Genomic DNA, 19,989 nt, shown 5'->3' on the forward strand with positions numbered 1-19,989 from the left:
ACCTTCTCCTGAGAGATGAGTGCATCCCCTCTGCCCCACTTTTTGTTGCTGAGCATGATGTTGCCAAAGGAATCTCCCTTTGGTCAGCTGGGGTCAGCTGTGTCCCTTCCGAGCTTCTTCTCAACCTCCAGCCTCCGTGAGGTGAGGAAAAGAGAGCCTTGACACTGTGCAGGTGCTGCTCAGCAATAGCGGAAGCTATTTGGTCACCAGTCCATAACACAGCACCGGGAGCTGGCAGGAAGAAAATGAACTGCACCTCAGCCAGACCCAGGTCAGCAGGCAAGCTAATGCATCTTGTTCGAATAGTTAGTGTAAATAGAAAAATAGGCAGCTGTTCATACTCAGAGGCCAGAAACAATTTCTGTGCTCCAAACCACACATCTTTAATTTTTCTAGATGGTCTAAAGTCTTCTGCTGGTAAACTTTGCATATTCTTATACAATCACAACTATAACACAGCTTTCCTCCATTAAAAGTGGAACAAAAAAAGGAAGGGTGAATGATAGATAGCCTTACAGATCGTGTACAGGGTTTTGAAAAGACCTGAGGGTCTTCTCTGTTGGAAGAGAGGATCCTCCCTCACCTGGCCTCGGCTGTCCTGTTGTCAGTGCCCGTGAGCACTCGTGGACGTGGGGTTAAGGACTGGAGACAAGGTGAGCATTTTGCATTTGCTGAATGCTGAGGGAAGGAATTCCCCTTGTGGAGTAAAGTTTATTTCTTTATTCCTAAATAATGGACTTTTTTTTGCCCCCTGAAAATGTAATGTACGGTAGTTGGTGATGGAACGTGTTTAGTATTAGTCCTGCTTGTATCAAAACATTTTAATGGTAATTTTAGTGCTGACAAATTGCTGCTTCCACATTTGTTTCACAAAATGGACGTTCAGGCAGATGAAAATATTGTTCGTACTTAATTTAGATTTAATATTATTCTGTGTAGTTTAGCGCTATTTTCTCTTGAGTTTGTTTTCGTTCTTAATCTGAGCCTTCTTCTTTATTAATCTGAGCTGTATGCTTTCTGCCGATGATTCCAAGTCTTCTCTGAGCCCAGCTTTCCCTCACTGACAGTGAGTGCTTTTTATGAAATGTACAACCAGATGACCACTGTGGATGAACTTCATGGTGAAACCATCATGTACATATGTATGTTATTTTTGGAGTACTTGTAAAATGTATTTAAAAATGAAAGAAAATGAAATCCTTTTTTTTTTTTAATCAGTTATTAAAAATGATAACTAAAAATTACATTTTGGCAATTTGGAAAATAGCTGAAAGAAAGAATTGCTGTCCTCTAAAGGACAACCCTGCGTTATCTGGGTCTGTGAGATCCTACCAGCCACTTGAACGTGTGTATTTTAAATTTCATTTCACCAAGTTTGTGATGGTGTGTAAGCGTAGAAGGCAAACTAGCAGCTATTTGGTGTGTGTTACTGTAACCTGATGTTATCACCATAGTAGAAGAGCTGGCTGGATGTTAGCTGGCCTTCAGCTGGGTCAGAACGCCCGCAATAAATCTTTTCCTCCCAAGAGAAGCTTTGGCATGGTCGGCCCAAGCACTGCCTGCATTCTGTGCTGAGATAGTTCTGTTCCAGTCTGAATTCTCAAGTCGAGAAAAGAAGGTGTGAGCTAAAACTTCTCAGGAAACGATTAAACAGAAAATGCGGCTTTGAGTCCACAGTAAAAACCAATTTTAATCTTGATGTGGTAAGTAAGTAGGGTAAAAATGTTACCTATTTCACATTAGCTAGAAGATGAGCTGATGAGAAAACTGTCAGTGTGCTAAGCTGGCAGTGTACTGTCCACACTGGGGAACAGACACCGTGTTTAATGTTCATTGCTGTCCTGCCAAATCACAAGTCAGACTCAGCAGGATGTTGGTTATCCTGTGGCTTCTGCTGATTTTCTCTTTCTTTCTCTCTTTCATGCTGTCACATTTTCCTCTTTCTAGGAATTAACATATTAAATGATACGGAAGCTGGGAAGAGACCAGTAATGTTTGCTGCCAACATAAGAATGAGAACATTTACTGGCTCTACCACTAACGCTGAAGGAAAAGAATGATGGCTAAAGAGAGGGGAGAGAAGGAGCACTTTTTGTAAAATGAAGTTAAAAGTCTGGAATTTTGCAAGAAAATTTGGAGAGCCCACCCTCAGCTGTGCTGAGGAAGAAGAGGAAAACTGAACTAGGGAACACAGAATCACTTAAAATTAAGAGTGCTGTAACCAAGCAAGCTAGTGTTTCTGTGCAAGTTGCCAAGACCTGCTAGGTCAACTGTAAATGTGTGTGTTTACCCCACCAGCAGATCCTCATCTAGGAGGGGGTACAAGACTGTGATTGCTTCCAAATGGAAATAAACATTGATGCCTCTCCTGAGTCGCTTGAGAATATGCATTTTTCAGCAGTTAGTATGGAGGGAAGTTGACTCCTGAGTGTTGAAACACACTTCGTGCGTAATACCCTTCTGGTGTGACACAGGCATAGTGTGTTTATAGATTTAGGCAGTGAAGATGCAATCTCTAATGATGACCTTAGTATGCTAGAGATAGACCCTCTGCCCCAGCAGCATGGATCCAGAAGGGCATTCTCTTTGCAAAGATTTTACATTCTAAAATCTTTATTCATAGTGGATAAAATGAAATACGGAGATGCTGGAGAGTCCTTTTCTCCCCTTGCTGCTGCTTTTCCTTTCTTTTGTTGTTCCTGCACACAGCTGGGTTCAAGGCTCCTAGAACTGCTGCTGCCCAGCTACTCTTGCTTCACATGCAGTTTCCTCAGTGCTAAGATTTTGAAGATAAACATGCAGTAGAAACTCAAACTGAATTCACACCTCCTCTGGGTAACAGATTAGCTGGATAACCATCAGCTGAGCAGATCATCAAACCATAAAGCAATGAAAGAAAACAGTTTGCTAGACTTTGGAACTACCACTATTGAACTTAGGCTTTTGCCTCTGAAATTAAATTCGTGCTTCTGAAGGTAAATGGGTTTCAGTGTATACACTCTGCAGTATTTTAATAAATCCATTTTAGTTCCTTTCTGGAATCATAGACTCACCAAGGTTGGAAAAGACCTCCAAGAGCATCTAGTCTGACCATCCCCCTACCACCAGTATTTCCCCACTAAACCCTGTGTACCACATCTAGACACTTCTTGAACACCTCCAGGGACAGTGACTGCATCACCTCCCTGGGCAGCCCATTGCAGCTGGCATTTTTGCTTCCACAGCACAGACACCCCACAGTGCTATTTGACACACACCTGAGAGGGCACTTAAAGGTTGCCAGATTTTGATTCTGCCGCACCAAGCCTGTGTATTGCTAAGATTCCTTTGGGTTGACAAATTATTTATTTGTTTAGCATCTCTGGCTTAAGTTCTGTCCAGACTTTTTGTTTGTGGGGTGTCCTTCTCAGAATTTTGTCTTCAATTCAGACCTGATTCTGGCTTTTTCCTTCCCCTGTGGACAGAATTTCCTGCTATTTTCATTTTTTAAACTTCTGTTTAGCAGACCATCGTGTCTCACCTGAGAATGAAGACAGGTTGGTGGGGACTGCATGCAGAATTCCTCAGTGCTCAACCGTCAGTGGCTTGTGCAAAACGCTCACATTCACTGTCTCTAGGCTTGAAAAACATATACATAAGGCAGCCCCATTTTCTGGCAGGAGAGATGCAAGCTGAGGAGCATGCAGCGGTTCTTAATTTGTACTCCTCTGTAAACTAGTTCTATATTTTCTAGTGCCACATGCTTTACAGAATCAAACACAAAATAAGCTCATGACTAAATAACAGTGATAGACTGTTTTTGTCCTTCCTCATTAGTTTGCTTTGATCTGTGTTTTGTATGTAATTAGCTTATGATTTGCAGAAATTTCATTTGCAAGTGTTAGAGGGATCAGACTAAGGACATTTCTCTACCAGTTGATCCAACACACTTTTTTTTTTTTTTGTCTTGAACTGATGATTTTTTTCAGTTCCCACCGAACCCAGTGAAGAAAGAGGCAGATGATTGGCAAGCTCCCTAGTTACGCTGCAGGTGAAACGAGCAGCAACAGAGATATTTCAGCATGGAAATTTCCAAAGGGTGGATTTGCCTGGATTCCCTTCAAAACCAAATTTCTTCTAAAATATCTGGAATGTTCAAAATACGCAAAAGCGGTCCTTTGGGCTCCAGATTTAAAATGAGGGGGGATGTGCTTGTCCTTTTCTAGGTTGCTGTACGTGTTTGAGCTGACGCATGGCAGGAGGGGACGGGAGGCAGGAAGCAGATCCGGACTGCAGGGCACAGTGGGGCTGAAGTTCTCTTTTTGTGCAAAGGGCAGGGGCAAGCTGCCAGGTGAATTCCCTCAGTCTGTCATCGAGATAAGAGAACTGCCTTTAAAAGTCTGGTTTGAAATAGGTTACTCAAAAGCTGGAGGGAGAGAGGCTGCTGCTTTTGAAACTCGTTAAACGTGGCCTTCTGCTGGTTATTTTTTTTGTCACCTCGGTTACGCCACAAGCAGGTTTCTCTTCCGATGCACGGCCACAGAAAGGTACGGGTTTTAGGTGGGGTTGTTGTTTTAGTCACCTCTCACTTCACATTGAAATCAGGACCTTGTTTCCAGTTGCGTGGAGTTTTGCTAAGTCTGAGCATGTAGGCTCATTGCAGTTCCTTTTATCTCCAGGCCTATGCTTGTGCAGTTAAGCTTCCCAGTGCTGCTGGGTCTGTTTGGTTATGCTCTGGCCCATGATTAAGTGATACTTTCCTGACAATTCCATCAGTAAACTGAGTTCTTTTCTGAAGATAAGATCCTTTTTGCTGTGCTTTGCTGCCTTTTGTGTCTATTTTGCTTTGTTGTCTCCTTCCATGCCATGTCCTCCCTAGCCAAACACAGGCAGATTAGACAAGCAAAGTGCCTCATGTCAGTGCCCATGGGAGGAGTCTGGTTTGGGGCTTGACCCTGCACAAGAGCAGGAGTGGACTGGGAACAAGGGAAGCAATCAGTATTCATTGGGATCCCACTGCCCAGGAAGAGACAAATTTGGCTAAGGAAACAAAGGAAGGCAGGGAATGTCTTCTCAAGGGCCCTGGGACTGATATTCATGTAAACAAGAGAGTGGGGTCGTGGTGGCAGAGAGCACTGGTGGAGGTGCTGGGCTGTGGGAGGAGAAATCAAGTCAGAGAGGAGGGAAGGGGAATACCCTGGGTCTGGGTGATGACCAGGACCACGTGGAAAAGGGTTAAGAGTGACCAGGGAGATGAATATGGGCCAGGACAAAAAGAAGGAAGCAAGCAAATGAGATTAGCTGCTAGGAAGGAAAAGTAGATTGAGATTTAAGAAGGCAAGGAGGCCAAAGCTGGAAGCTAGGATAGAAAGTGGAGCAAACTCTTAAGACTAAGAGTGAGCTAGATATTTGCTGGGTAAAGGGCTCAGGGTTGAGAACAGAAGCATGTTAGACAGAAAAGATGAGGTGAAAAGTGTCTGAGAGAGGTGTCTCGTTCCAGTTATTAGAGGAGGTGACCTTGGATGGGTGCCGCTGAGCAAGCTTTGAGCCAAACATTGTTCCAGCAATCTTGCACAGTAACAATATTTTCTGTCATGTAAGTTGCACCAGATCTTTATGGAAGCAGTTAGGCTGGTATTCCAGAAGTGGTACGATGCAGTGTGATCACTGAGTGGTTTCACCTCCTCGTGCAAATATAAGAGTATGAAATTATTTACAGCGTGATGTCGTTAATACATTTGTTGTGTTGTTGGTTTGTTGTAGTTACTTTAAAGGAACTATTTAAAGGAATTACCTTTTTAAGCACAGTGGTGCTAACATGCAGAAAACAGCAGAAATGGCAGACGTCCGTTGCCATCATTGCAGGGGAGAAATCAGTTATTTATTTGGAGTTTGGCTCACTGGTAGTCAGCTGCAGTGCCAGTGGGATTTGCAGAATTCTGTCATATCCTAAAGGAACTGAGTCCTGATGGTATTATGAAGGGTGCAGTGGCCAACCCACTGCTCTGTCAGAAAGAAACAACCACCGGTGGCTGATGAGTGACTTTTGAATATTACCTTACAGAAATCCGGAATGGGAATCTAAAGGCCATCTTGGGCCTTTTCTTCAGTTTGTCTCGATACAAGCAACAGCAGCAGCAGCCACAGAAGCAGCCAGCACAGCACCATCTGTCCCAGCCAGCTCCCTCTGCGTCCCAGCAAGCAGGGCCTCCACCTCAGGGCCAGGCTGGGCCACAGCAGCAGCAACAGGTGCCAGCTTCGCTCCAAACTCAGTGCCAACAGCCCCAGCAAGCTGCACAGCATCCGTTCAAAGCACAACCAGAAATGCAGTCAAGGTGAGGAAATTTCCTTTTAAGTTGGTCTTTTCATTGTTTGCTTCTTTTTCTTCCTAAAGGTCTTCAGAAGCCAAAGAAACTGCTTTCTTTAGTTCTCCTCCGGAACGAGGTGTGTGTTGGAAGCAGAATGCTGGGTAGCAGTTGGCTTCACACCTCTGGAAATCAAAACACGTGCTTAAATATGTTCTCTGTGTTAGAAATACTCAGTTCAATGGGTGTTGAATACCAGCAAGACCACAGTGTTTTATAAGGGCATTCTTCTCATTATTCATTTTTGTTTCTTTCCACTCTCAAAGCGTGTGATGTTATTGCTGTTACAGAGCATACTTTGGACACGTGAAGGCCAACTTAGAGTTCTCAGTTTACAAGAATATTATTCCTCACTAAGAAATAGAAGGCTCTAACCATGGTAAAAGAAATAGAACTCATCACAGCTGGTGATAGTCAAAATCAAATCAAGGCTTATTGGTCACAAATAATAAGTTTCTGGCTTACGTGAGAAAAATGTCTCTGTTGGTGTTTGCTGGCTCTGCTAGATCAGAACAGAAGGACTCTTTGTGCCTTAAATGTTTTCAGTCCTACCGGAGCTCTTTGCAGGTTAAAATAAAAGCCACTTATGAAGGCAGCAGCACTGTAATTACAATTGCAGCCGTCTGCTTATCTGACCCCTGTGAAGAGAGTGAACATTTTAGTGGGAATTAGTGGGCAGGATGAAAGGCTGAAGTCATGTTTGCGCAGTTACCGGTGAAGGCTTATTTGTTTCAAACCATCACAAATTAAGTTAAGGCTGATTTGTGTTAAAATAACACATTAAGATGAACACTAGCTTACATGCTGCTTTGTGAGGGATATAGACAGATTAAGTGAGACCTTCCAAGAGAGATGCTACTCAGAGCTTGTTTGGGTTTTCCTTGAGTTTTTCCTATGTTCTTCATAATGAATGATGCTCATTTTAACTGGAAACAATCATTTGCATAATTGAAAAGCATAATGTTGTTACAGCATGTACAAACTTGTACAGGAAATAGTCATTGTAAAATGAGGATGCATTTGAACGTATTTTTGTGACTTTTGTATCAAAAAACATAACAAGAGGCATGGGATCATTTAAATATGGCTTTGGTATTTTTAGTCCATTGTATGGTTTGTGCTGGGTTTCAAGAAATTTAAAAATATTGAACATGAAGGTGTGAGATACCGTAATACATAAATATGCATAGTGTATTCTAAACTGAAATTGCTCAGATTCTGAAGAAAATCATAGATAATAAAAAACTGAGAAGCTGAAGAGTAACCAAATGTGAGCTGGCATGTAAACCTGCATCTTCGTTACTCTATAAAAATCAGTTGATTTCAGATTTTAGGCAGTTTTGACCTGAAGTTATACTTAGGCAAGGAGCATAAACTCCCTCCTCCCTGCAGCTAGTAACTAAGTTCAGTGGCTTTAAAACACAAAGCTGTTGCTCAATGTTATCTTCCACTTTTTCTTTCCTGTCGTACAGTGCATCTCCCAGGGACTCATCTCAAAGCAAAATCATCCGATTCACTCTTGGTCAGAAAAAGTCTTCTAGGTTAGCATTTCTTCATCTTCTGCAAAGCATGAATAGTCCTTTTGCAGTATTCCTGAATGCATGCTTAGGGTTCATGCTGAAAACGTTTGCCTCCTCGTTTGTAACTAGGCATTTTACCAGCAGCTGAAACATGCAAGTGTTGGGCCAGTTTTAACCTCTTTCTGTTTTTCAATGCGTGGAATGTATTTAGGCCTGCAAGAAAATGATTTTGTTTTTTTACCCTTTTGAGCTTTTGTTTCTGAGAACAAAACATGGTTCTGGGAGTTCTCTCCCCTCTGCACCCATCTGTATGAGCTGCATGTAGCTGTGCATTACTGAAACACCTAGCATCAGGCTAGTGCTGCCCTGGGTCGTCAGCAGAATGTCCCTGCCTATAGCAGGGGGGGGGTTGGAACTAGATGATCTCTAAGGTCCCTTCCAACCCAAACCATTCTGACATTCTGTGCTTCTTTCTGGGTCACAGTTACAGCCTGGGCTCGGTACCTTTCTCTAGCAGCAAGAAGCTGGAAACATCACCCTGCACCTAGATTTTGCTTTAGATGTCACAGATGTTGCTGTGAAATGTCTTGGCCTAACACCAAAAATACATGCTAAAATCAGTCAGTTACTGCAGGTAAAAGTGTGAGAGAAGTGATATCTTCCTCAAGAGCTGTTGTTAGCTCTTAAGGTTTTTCTTTCTCCATGTGTTTTTTAACAGCAGTGACGCTATTGTCTGACCAACTTGCCACTTGTTGAGCACTCACACAGTTCAGGGAGCTTTTATTCCTCTAAAATATGACGGATTTGCAAAACCTGTATGGGCACCTGACCCTGGCACAGGCCCTGCCGGCCTGCAGGCCTTGCTGCCCCACTCGGCCCTGCCCGCAGTGTTTTGTCCTTCTGAGAAGCTTAAAGCTGAGGTATCTCGTGTGTTTGTAGCTCATTTCCTACTCAGCAAAACAAACTCTTAATGAACAGCGTTCCAGGCTTTCAGGAAGAGTGTGGCAGCCGTGACGAAGGTTGCTCCTTCCCTTCCCCACTGCCGCTCTTTCCCGCGCGGTCAGGACGGAGCATCCCTGGGGTGTTCTCCTTGGCATGGTGCTACACTTTGTACAGCCGAGTCCAACTTTCTAGCACCCCCCAGTGTTGGAAGAGGCTTCTCTTCCTGGCTAAGTGGAGGGCTTGTCCCAAAGGCTTCAGCCAAGTAAACCTCAGAACCATGACGTGCTGTGCCAGGTCTGTGGTGCTTTGAGTCCGTAAATTATTTTTTTGCTTTGTATTCGAATGATGCCCTTATGTTTGATCCCATTTTGAGCTTTGAAAGCATGTGCATGCAGCTGCTGACATTTCTGTTCTTCTCCTTTGTGTTTCTTTTCCTATTTCTTCACTGGACTTTGAGAAGCCAGTTAATTTTGGAAGCTCTGCCAGTCACCTTCCTGGCTTCTTCCCCCTCCCCCCCGCAGAGGCACAGCAGGGATTTGCTCTGCTGCATCTCCTCCCTCTGACAGCTGGGACTTCTTCATTTCAGCCTACTATTGGCGCAGGTTGTTTAAGACAAATTGACTTTTGTATTTTCAGGAGATTCTACCATACAGAAAATACAAAGAGAGCACAGAGAAGACCCTTTCAGTGCTACTTTATATGACATGAACTGGTCCTGTCTTTTAGCCTATAATGTGATGTTGTTGCTTTTCAAAATGAGTTGTTCTCCTGACTACCTTAAGTATGGATTTTGAGAAACCAGCAAGCCTTTCAATTTTCCGTGTTGCATATACTTCGAACGTAGACGTATATGCTCGTGAGCACACAAAACACAGTGCAGACATAGAAGCCATGTATATAAACATTCACTTTGAAGAACTCAAGCACACAGGTTATTTTGAGATGCAATGCCCATGGCTTTCCCAACTGTCAGACTTTTAGAAAATTCTACCCCTTCCCTTTTTGCCTGAAAAATGTGCAACAGGTATCCTTTCCTGTCTACTAATTCCAGAATCCTGACTACTTTTTTACTAAATCTTGTCAAAATGGGCTACATTGAGGAAATACAATGTTGGAAAATCCATCCCTGAAACAGCTTGCTGCCATCCTCTTTCCATTTAAAGCAGAAACTTATACCTGCTCAGTATAGTGTGGTTGCTCTAAGAATGGGGACTTAAATTTTGTGCAATATAATGTGTGCAAATTAAACCCAGGTAATGTTTTGCTGGGCTTGGCCATTAGGCTTTGTAGCTCTCAGAGCACGGATGTAATGTGCTTCCCCATGTTAATTCCAAAATAAGCGTAGCCCTGCTCAGCAATCTGTTTTAAGAGCAGTAGTGTTTTGTTTAGCCTTAACCTTACACTGGTGCTATTACTGCACTGAATTTCCTGCAGCCATTTTTGATTCACAAGATTTATGGGAAGTGACCCATTAATGGAATAAGAAAAAGATATATAGAGAGGGTCTGATTATCTCACCTCGCTGAGAGGAGGCAGCTTAGTGTATTCTCTATTGAGTCCATTAAAAACAACGCTGCTGTTTGCCAAATCTGCTATTAGCTTAGAGAGGAATTTCAAACTGCATCCTGAAGTTTTTTTGAGCTGAAACCTCACGTGGAAAGCTGTTAAAGTATCTGATTAACAGTTTTGTTTCTTTCTTTTTTTTTAAATATAAAGCAATTCAGACTGTAGCTTGTCTGCTATTTATTTTTCATCTCGGATGATTTTTCCATTTTTTCTTTCATAAGGACAAAGGTCTTAGAAGTATATGTTAGTGATACTGATCCTTTTCAGCTTTTGCATGGTATTCCATAGTTTCTTTCTCAGAGTGCTTTTTCTTATATCTAATCTTACTGTAATTCTTTCGTCAGGCTCCCAGGCCCGACCACGAGGGTGTCCGCTGCAGGCAGTGAGACAAAAACTCGTGGTTCTATCAGTGCCAACAATCGCCGCAGCCAGAGCTTTAACAATTATGACAAGTCCAAGCCTGGAGTTCTTCTTCCAGCCCCAACAAGTAGCAATGAAAAAGGTAAGCGCTTGAAATGTTTGCATCCTCGGTTTTTCTGAATGGTGGTTTTATTCAGGGGAAGTTGAATTTTCTATGAAACTCGAGAAGTTGTTAGATTATCTCGCAGTGGCTCTTTGCAAACACAGCTCCTTGTAGAGCTTTCCCTTGATGTTTACTCTTCTCACACACTTCTAAAATGAATGATCCATTCTCCAAGTCAATTTTTAGTTTCTATGTGATTGAGGCCAGAAAATTTTTATTGCGATTACACTGGGTACAAGATATCATACTCATAGTAGACAACAGGCAAAGAAAAAATATAAAAACATACATGCCAGTTATATTCTAGATGACCGATCATTTCTTGTATATACACCTATCTGTAATAAAAAGGATTAAAAGTTGGATAAAAACAGGTTAAGTTGTAGCAGTCACGAAGTCTTAGTGTGCGGGTCAGTTTGACTTCTTCCCACTTAGTTAAAGCATGCTTTGAAAGGGGAACTCATTCCTCCCATTAGAGCTGGCTTCTGTTACTGCCTGCTGAAAGTCTTGCTTGGATTTCAATCTCAATCTAATTTAAGTTAATGGGAATCATTTTAGTAATTTCATATATTCTTGATCAGCCTCTTTGGAACTATAATAAGGAACAGAGCACTGACAGTATTTCAAAAATGGAGATGAGATTAAAAAAAATTACTGTTAGGTTGACTCCAGTATAGATAATCAGATCATTTCTAAACTTGTAGAATCCTTTGTATTTTTCTAGGTAACTTGTCATACAAAGAGATTCCCCTACCAGGTTTTTAGTTCATAAAATTCACTACTCCTGAAATCTAAAAAGCAGGAATGTCTGCCTGGACATTCTTTGCATTGCCGTTCAGATTTAGTTCTCCTCCTCTGTATGATGTAGAAAAAAATAGTTTGATTGCTTTTATTTACTGTTAAAAGTAAGTAACAGTAGCTTAGCTCCTTGGCAGCATTACATAGAAATTCAGATTGTAAAGTTGTTCAAAACAGTGTGAACAGACTTTCTCTTTGATTCTGTAGGTCCTCATACCAGGTTAAATCTTTAATATTTTTGCTCTCACTTAACATATTGGTTCTATCACTGTCCTAGCCGTCCCTCTCACAAGAAAATGCTATGATTGCTAAGAGCAGTGCCACTTACCTCTGTTTTATCCCCCCGATAACTCTCCCTTCATAAAAGTGACTCCACAAGCCCAATTGCTTTTCAGCATTTACAACTTCAAAATGGTTTTTTTTGCTGCTGTTGTGGCTTCTTTTAAGATTCACTATTCTGACTGATTTCAGTTAAACACAGTAATTTCTCAGCCATGAAACCAAATGATAAGTTGTAATTGTGTCCTTGCAGAATACAGTACTATCAGTTGTACTAAGGGACATGGTTTGGTGGGGAATGCTGTGGTAGGCGGACAGTTGGAAATGTATGGAAATGTCAGTTATAAACAGGGATTTAATTTCACATGTAAGTCTCTAGTAGTACTCCAAGCCTCTGTTGCTCTGAGCTGCTCAGCCTGATATGACAGTCAAGGACTAGGAAAGGTCACCATGTGATGGGGTCTGAATAGCATTGGTTGGTTGGGACATCTGAAAACTTGCTCTGTTTTAGGGAGTATCCTTTCAGCAAGAAGACACTTGGTTCTTGAATGCTGTTAAGATAACATTTACAATACAAAAAAACAGCTGACTTTGCTTGAAAAAGAGGTAATCCTTCCCTACTAGAAGTGAGGTTGTGACTTGATGTCCTGAAGGTACGCACAAAAAATAGCTTCATGAAGAGCTGGCAGTGGTGAATTGGGCTTTTCCTTTTTTTGCCAGACACAGACAAGGGGGAGTAGGAAATTAATCCAAAAATAAGACGTTTTGATGAGTAGCTTGGCAGGAACGGAAAATGACCACTGAAGATTTATTCAATGTTTTCACATGGTAAATAGCTCCATTTGTTTTCCTTTCATCCGTTATTGTCAGAGGTGCTTAAAATACACAATTTAAATTTAATTTCAAGAATCATACAGCATAGGATATTTGAAGGTGGGAACATGGTATATTTTTATAAATGTTGCATATAAACTGTGTCTATGGCAGTGCATTGGAAATGCAAATAGCAAGTACCATGCTCTGTGGCACTATGTCATTTTTTCAATGACATTTACTGACTTTGTGTCCATTCAGTAAGTTAATAATCTGACAGCGTTCATTACCTTGAGTTTGTAGCTCTGAGCTGCGTAAAGCAGAATTTTCCAGGAGAGTTGTGGTGGGTATGACTGGTGAAAACGGAGCAAATTGTTGTAGTCTGCTAGAGTCAAATCATTGGCTTAGTCTGGCAGCTAATTCAGTACCCTTAACAAAATCATTGCACTTACACAGATAGATCGGTATTGCATTCCAGTAGTGTCTTCTTGCAGTGACTTGGCAGAGTGCCCTTCAGGCTCAAGTCTCCTTGTTATACATGCATCACTTCTAGTAATGGTAATGCCTATGGTTTTCATGCTTGTTTCTTTTGAGGAAATTGTGTTTTTCCTTCTCTAGAGCGTCATGTCCTGTCTCTGAATGTCTTTAGATTTTGGAATATTATCCTATGTAGCAATTACAGTCCAAATCTCATCTTGTAATGGTAGCATTGGAGTCTTGAGCATCGTAGAATGATGGAATTGTTTGAGTTGGAAGGGACCCTTAAAGGCCATCTAGCTCAACTCCCCTGCAGTGAACAGGGACACCTACAGCTCCAGCAGGTGCTCAGAGCCTGGCTCAGCCTGACCTTGGGTGTCTCCAGCGATTGGGTATCCACCACCTCACTGGGCAACCTGTGCCAGTGTTTCACTATTTCCAGAAGGAGGAACCTTGGAGTATGTGTGCACAACCGAACCAGCACTGAATTAGCTGTCCAGCTAGCACCAGCAGCACTGCTGTCCCAGCAGAACAGAGTGCACTACAAATCCTACTCAGGGAGTCCTCCAGGGACATTCTCAATCACCCTGATCAGACCTAGTGTAAGAAGAAACTAACTGTCACAGCTGTATCCAAAAATAGGCTAATGAAGTAGCAACACTCTACTTGGTGAATCCGTGCTTACGCTTTTGGAAGGTACTCAATACCTTCCTTACCTGTAAACAGTAACGATTTAGCTGTGACTTAAGCGTGTAATATTCATCTCCATAGCTGAATTACATTTGGCTTCCAGTTAAAAGAGCAAGCTGGCAAGTTACAGCCGTGCTTAAGAGAGAACTTGAACTCTCTTGACTTTCTCTCAGTTTGCTGAGATTGCTAAATAAAGAAAGCCAAGTACTGGGTTCAGTCTTGACTTTCTTCAGTTTCAGAGAAAAATCTTCACACTGGTGTTCTGCCTCGTTCCTCTCTCTTTCACATGCAGAGAAATAACAATAATTTGTCAGCTTGACTGTCAACTGCTTTTAGGCAGACAGTTCTGCGAACACTCATTCCTCATTGTAATCCATCTCTTCAGAAAGATAAAATCGTTACTGAAGAAGCATGCAAGATAATCTGCTTCCTGTGAGTGTTACAAATGCCTGACAGAAAAAAAAAAGTTTTTTTTTTCTTTTGTTTTTTTTTTAAGGGGGAGGTGAGTGTGGGTTTGTTTTATTTTTTCCAAGGTTGATGGCCTGTGTATATTGCATTAAGTACTCAGAACTTTGGTTCTGAGTCGTAAATCCATGAAGCCAGTAATAAATTATGGTCTTGACGAGAAGGGAGGAAAAAAAATAAGAAGGAGGGCTTATGTAAGTTGAACTTTACTTAAAAATATAATCATGACACAAAGTTGGTTTGCATCCATGCGAAACAAAACCAGTTGGCTTGACAAATGTTTGGCTTATTTTACGTTAATTGTAACGTTGCCAGGCAAGTTTATTGTCAAACTGCTGAGACAATTCAAGCTTTCTGACCCATATCCTGAATTTCGCCTAAGGAAATAAGACTCACACGACCATGTTGTGTGTCAGTCAGCTCTCTTCTGGTAATTTTGATCCCTTTACACAGCAGTTGCTCTGTGTTTTTGGAAGAGGAAATGGGAGGAAAAGAAATTTGCCTGGTTTGGCAGGCTGCTTTGGCATGAGCCATCACTTCCTGCTAGAAGGTAGCCTTTGGTGAATTACATCTGAATCGGTTCTTGCAGAGTAGGATGTAATTTGCAGCTTTCATTCATCTGTGGCCTTTCCCTCCAAATGTGAACTGTCTTATTAGTCAGTCTTCTGTGTCTCGTGGCAACAAAAGTGCATTAATTGAAACGAAATACAGCAGAAATGAAAAGGACAGTAAATGGAGCATGGAGGAATAGCTAGCTACTGGAAAATAAATAACCTAGATGTATTATTATTTTAAGTTTCCATTAGTCAACTAATGATGAGACTTTCTTGGGGAAAGGATTTATGTAACATCTAAAACTTTTACACCATTATATAAAAACAAATTCTTGGATGCACACTGATATACATGTGTACTCTTAGCAAATGAGTACAGATAAGAGGGGGATGTTCTACCATAAAGACAAGGAACATTGCAGGGCTTTGCTCATCCTGCACAAGTTGAATTGATTTTGCCAGGTGACATTTGAAAATGCAGAAGGAAATTGGAGTGTGAAGTCCTAGAATAAAGCTGCACGTTGCTCCCTGTGTGCTTCTGAAGTCATCTGTGGTCAACTTTGAGCACAGAAGAAGCAGCAGGTGGTGTACTGGGGCTACTTCCTAGGTAAGAGGGTGGAAATAGAAGGGTTGGTGAGAACCATGGGCCTGTCCTTCATCCAGGAGTGCACTGGCCAGTGTGGCTAATGCATGTATTTCAAAAGCACTTTTTTCACTTCTTTCTTTTCAGAAGAGAGCAGCAGCCATGGGAGATGCCAAATGTAACAAACTTTTTGAGATACTGCAGTTCAGCTACACCTTTGTTGAGAGATCTCTCTGCAAACCCAGTTCAGCTTTGTCTTACAAGCAACAATTGATTAATTCAGATGAGAATGCTGTGACATGACTAGATGTAACTACCACAGCAGGAATACTGTTCAATGACAGTCTCATTCAATTTTCGTATGGTTTAATTTTCAATGTAATGGTCAATAAATGAAGGCTAAGAGATAATTCAAAATAATAAAATACTGGTATACTATAGCTCTTTGGGGATTTTGGGGTGCTCTATGAAAATAGGATTTGCATTATGCATCTAGTCTTTCTCTTGAGCTGTAGTACGAATTGACAGCTACTGACAGTGGATGCTCAGACTTCATGCATGTAAAATGAGAGGGAGGCAGTGTGATTTTATTTTATTTTGTTTTGAAAGCTGTTGAAATCTTGCAGCGTTAAGTCAGTCTGTCTAAACCTTTGGCTGTTCCTTTCTGGAAATCTGCCAAATCTGGAAAGCTCAAGTAAGGCATTCTAAAATGAAAGCAAAAAATCAGCGGATGCTTATAGTACACTAAAGCTCTTAGAATACGGATTTGCTGAAACACAGAACTTTCAGTGATTTATGAAATAGCTTCCCATAACTCACATGGAAGGTGTGGGCTTGTTTTCTTTTCCGAGGACATATTACAGACCTTTAAGTCAAGATAGGCTGCCTTGTTGCTGTCCAGGATTCTTCTCTAGGAAGGATTACTTAGACACCCATTTCACCTGTATGGACACCTTTTTAGAGGTTAGGATGTGATGGCTGAAACTTGTTTTTTGGAGTTAGTGCCACGATTTGTATGGAAAATTCCTTTCACACTCCTGGGACTTTCAGTGTCCATATCCCTCTCATCATAAAGTAGTAACATGCTATGGTAATTTTTTTTTCTTTTCTGTGATTAGCCATTTATAATTGCAGTAGTCTTCTAAGCAGAGTGTTTTAATGTCTGTAATTGCTGTTACAGGCTTTTATTCTTATAAAAAGAAAAATGCCATTAGGTTCTAATTGCATTTCTAGATTGCGGGGAAGTAATGAGCCATACAGGCTTGTGGTTGAAGATGTCATCATAATCCCTTCATATAACTGGGGCCTCTTAATTCACTTCTGAATAGTCAGAAGTTATTTAGTCCATGCATGTGTAAGTATACCTTCGGATTACTGTTATTCTTCGATGTCCTTTAACATCACAAACATACTACAGCATGAAAAGCATCGCCCACCTGCCAAGGCCACCACTGAACTCCTGTCCAAAGCACTTCTAAGGAATGTAAACCACCACACGAGCTTGATGTTTCTATGTCAGTATGTGAATTTTTTGTTGTTAGATATCTTGAAGCTCCACATTGCCATATCCCTTTAACTGTCTAATATGGTCACCAGATTAGAAATACCCCAAAATTCCAGTTTAGAATTAAAAAACCTATTTCTTGTCCACAGCAGGAAGGAGAAGGATTGTGTTTGAGGTGGTATCAAGAATGAAACTTGAAAATTGAAGCATGCAACTTCAAGAAAGAGCTTGATACGGTGGATTTAATCTATTAACCTATCTCAGTGAGATTAATAGTTAATCTATTAATCTCATTAAACTATTCCAGTGTTTTGCATAGCTTCAGATAATTGTTGAGCTAGGCTTAAAAGCCATCTGCTGTCGAGCAAAGTGATGGATATTTCTGAGAAACAGAGCACCCACACGTATCCATTGTCTTTACTGATCTTCAGGCAGACCGTCTGCATTTTGCAGTCTCAAGAGTGTGGTAACATTGTACGGAAATATTCTGTTTATTGCTCTCTGGTTTGTGTTTACAGTTTGTAAAGTCCCTAATTTATGAAGCTATCAGAAATGTCAGCTTGATGTGTCATTCCGGTACGTTTATGGCATGATGCAGCAGTGTGTTTGGTAGACTTACATGCTTTCTTTCAGGGTTTTTTTTTTTTTTTTCTACTTTGTTCCTACTAATTTATTTAAAATAATCCTACAGAGGGCAGTAGAAGGCTGAGGGAAAAATGACACTTTGGATTGGTTTGAATCTTAGGTAAAATATCAGTAGGAAAAAGCACTACCAAACTTTGACCATTTCCACGTGAGATCAAAGAAAATGTTTATTTTTCACATTTGTGAAGAAGTCAGGTTTCAGGCAGTAATAGGAAAAAAGAATATATAGATACATATTGGTATGTATGGCATACAGATTGGTGCACAGAATTTAAGTAGATGTGTGTTTTTAATAGCAGTGTTCTTGCAAACTTAGTTGATATGAGTCTTATGAGAGAGTTCTGAATTCAAATCCTGCTGACTCTGCTATAATCTGAGCTCTGTGTGTTTGTTTCCAGGTAGGGATATACTATATTTGGAGGGGAGTAAGAGAAGCATGTGGTTGATGCTGTATTTCGTTTTTTTTTTTTTTTTTGGCAATCCCTTTTAACTTGGAATGCAGCACATATTTAATCACAGTCTTCCACTGTGTAAAGGCGAGTTGCTGTATTCACAAGGATGCATGGCACAGGACCAAGAGGCAAGTGGCACAAGTTCCCTTACGGGAATTTCCCTCTGGCAGTAGGACTAACATTCTTCACTGTGGGAACAATTAAGCATCAAAAAGTTGTCCAGGGAAGCAGGGGAATCTCCCTTGCTGAAGGTATTTGGGACTTGCCTTGACAGAGCCCTGGATAAAATAATCTAAGGTCTTGATTTCAGCTGAAGGTTGGAAGGAATGATCTGCAGAGTTCTCTTACAACCTGGACTTCTCTGTCCTTACTCCAGTTTAAAAATATAGTTAGTCTGTTAGAGCATCAGAAATATATGGCACATTGACTAAGCAGTATCAGTGACATATTCAAGGCACTCTGTTGGGGAAAAAAGGTAAAGCAAAACAGAAGTGTGCTTCAGGACAGATAGTTATACCTGGTAAGAATACTCTTTTATACTTTGTGGTCTAAATGCCTTTCTTATTTAAATGTTCCATGCTTTCCCTTGTTCTTTGCTGATACTCAGTTTTGGTCTGTTGATGTGTAAATTCCTTACCTAAGGAAGGTAAGGAATTTCTTTCCCATGTCTTTTTCACTTGTTGCTATCAGGATAGGACCGACTACCCAGTTAGTAAAATGCTGGCATGGAAACCTCTGCTCTGCTGAACAAGCAGTTGTTGTTGGCGTGTGGTTCTGTACAGCAAATGTGTGCATTTTATATGTAGGCAGTTGGTTTATCAGTGCAGTTCTAGGGGATGTGACATATGCTGTCATAGAATCATAGAATGGTTGGGGTTGAAAGGGACCTTTAAGATCATCTAGTTCCAACCCCCCTGCTATGGGCAGGGACACCTCCCACTAGCTCAGGTTGCTCACGGCCCCATCCAGCCTGGCCTTGAATGCCTCCAGGATGGGGACATCCACATCCCCTCTGGGCAACCTGTCCCAGTGACTCACCACCTTCACAGTGAAGAATTTCTTCCTTATATCTAGTGTAAATCTACCCGCTTCCAGTTTAAAGCCATTTCCCCTCATCCTGCTGCCATAGCTTTGGTAGGAATGACCCTCCAAAGTGAAATCTGTGTGGCTGTGATGAGATGTTCACAGCTTGGAATATGGGAATGCACCTAGTGCTGACTCCTGGAGGACACTGCTCAGAAGTGCACTGGAAGCTTCTCTAGACTGCTTGTGCATTCCTGTCACTGGAACTAAGTAACAGGTGTCAATTAACAAAAGAAGAGAAGAAAAATAAAACAGTGGTTATCCAAAGTTTGTTTACAAGGTAATCTATTGGTTTACTGATGTTGATACAAACAACAGCTTTTCATGTCAGCATAGCTGTGAAATTCATATTTGTTTATTTAGTTAAATGTCTTCTTTTATGAAGAGTAGAAAATTCTAAATCTGTAACTGAACCACTTGAAATGTCTCCAGCTAATTATGCAAATGTTCCACATTAAATCCTGCAGTGATATAGAAAGCACCTGGGAACACACTCATGGCTTGCTTCTGTGTGATATGGAGCTTTTGTTGAGCTCAGCGTCGCTTACCGTCATTTAAAAGCAGCGGATTTGGAAGATGTCAGTTGCCTAGATTCAATTTAAAAATGCTGGGTTAGGAAGAGAAAGAGACTGTAATTGTCCTTACCAGGGGCAGCATGAGATGTGCAATCTGAAGTCAAAACTCCGAGTTCTCACCTTTCCTGTCAGGAGTAGCATCCTGAAGGTTGAAGTTTTCAGCAGCCTTCAAATGA

The 19,989-nt window shown here is 41.3% G+C and overlaps 1 protein-coding gene across 10 annotated transcripts in view; it reads left to right on the forward strand.

Moving 5' to 3' along the window:
- The window catches only part of NAV2 (neuron navigator 2), a 334,129-nt gene that overhangs the window by 200,317 nt on the left and 113,823 nt on the right, over window positions 1-19,989 (forward strand). For all 10 annotated transcript variants that reach the window (XM_021401010.1, XM_021401011.1, XM_021401015.1 and 7 more), the window contains 2 exons: window positions 6,044-6,314; window positions 10,717-10,874. In XM_021401010.1, coding sequence (XP_021256685.1) covers window positions 6,044-6,314; window positions 10,717-10,874 — 429 coding nt within the window. The remainder of the gene's footprint in view (window positions 1-6,043; window positions 6,315-10,716; window positions 10,875-19,989) is intronic.

This window comes from Numida meleagris, chromosome 6 (genome assembly GCF_002078875.1).
Source record: "Numida meleagris isolate 19003 breed g44 Domestic line chromosome 6, NumMel1.0, whole genome shotgun sequence".
Classification (NCBI taxonomy): domain Eukaryota; kingdom Metazoa; phylum Chordata; class Aves; order Galliformes; family Numididae; genus Numida; species Numida meleagris.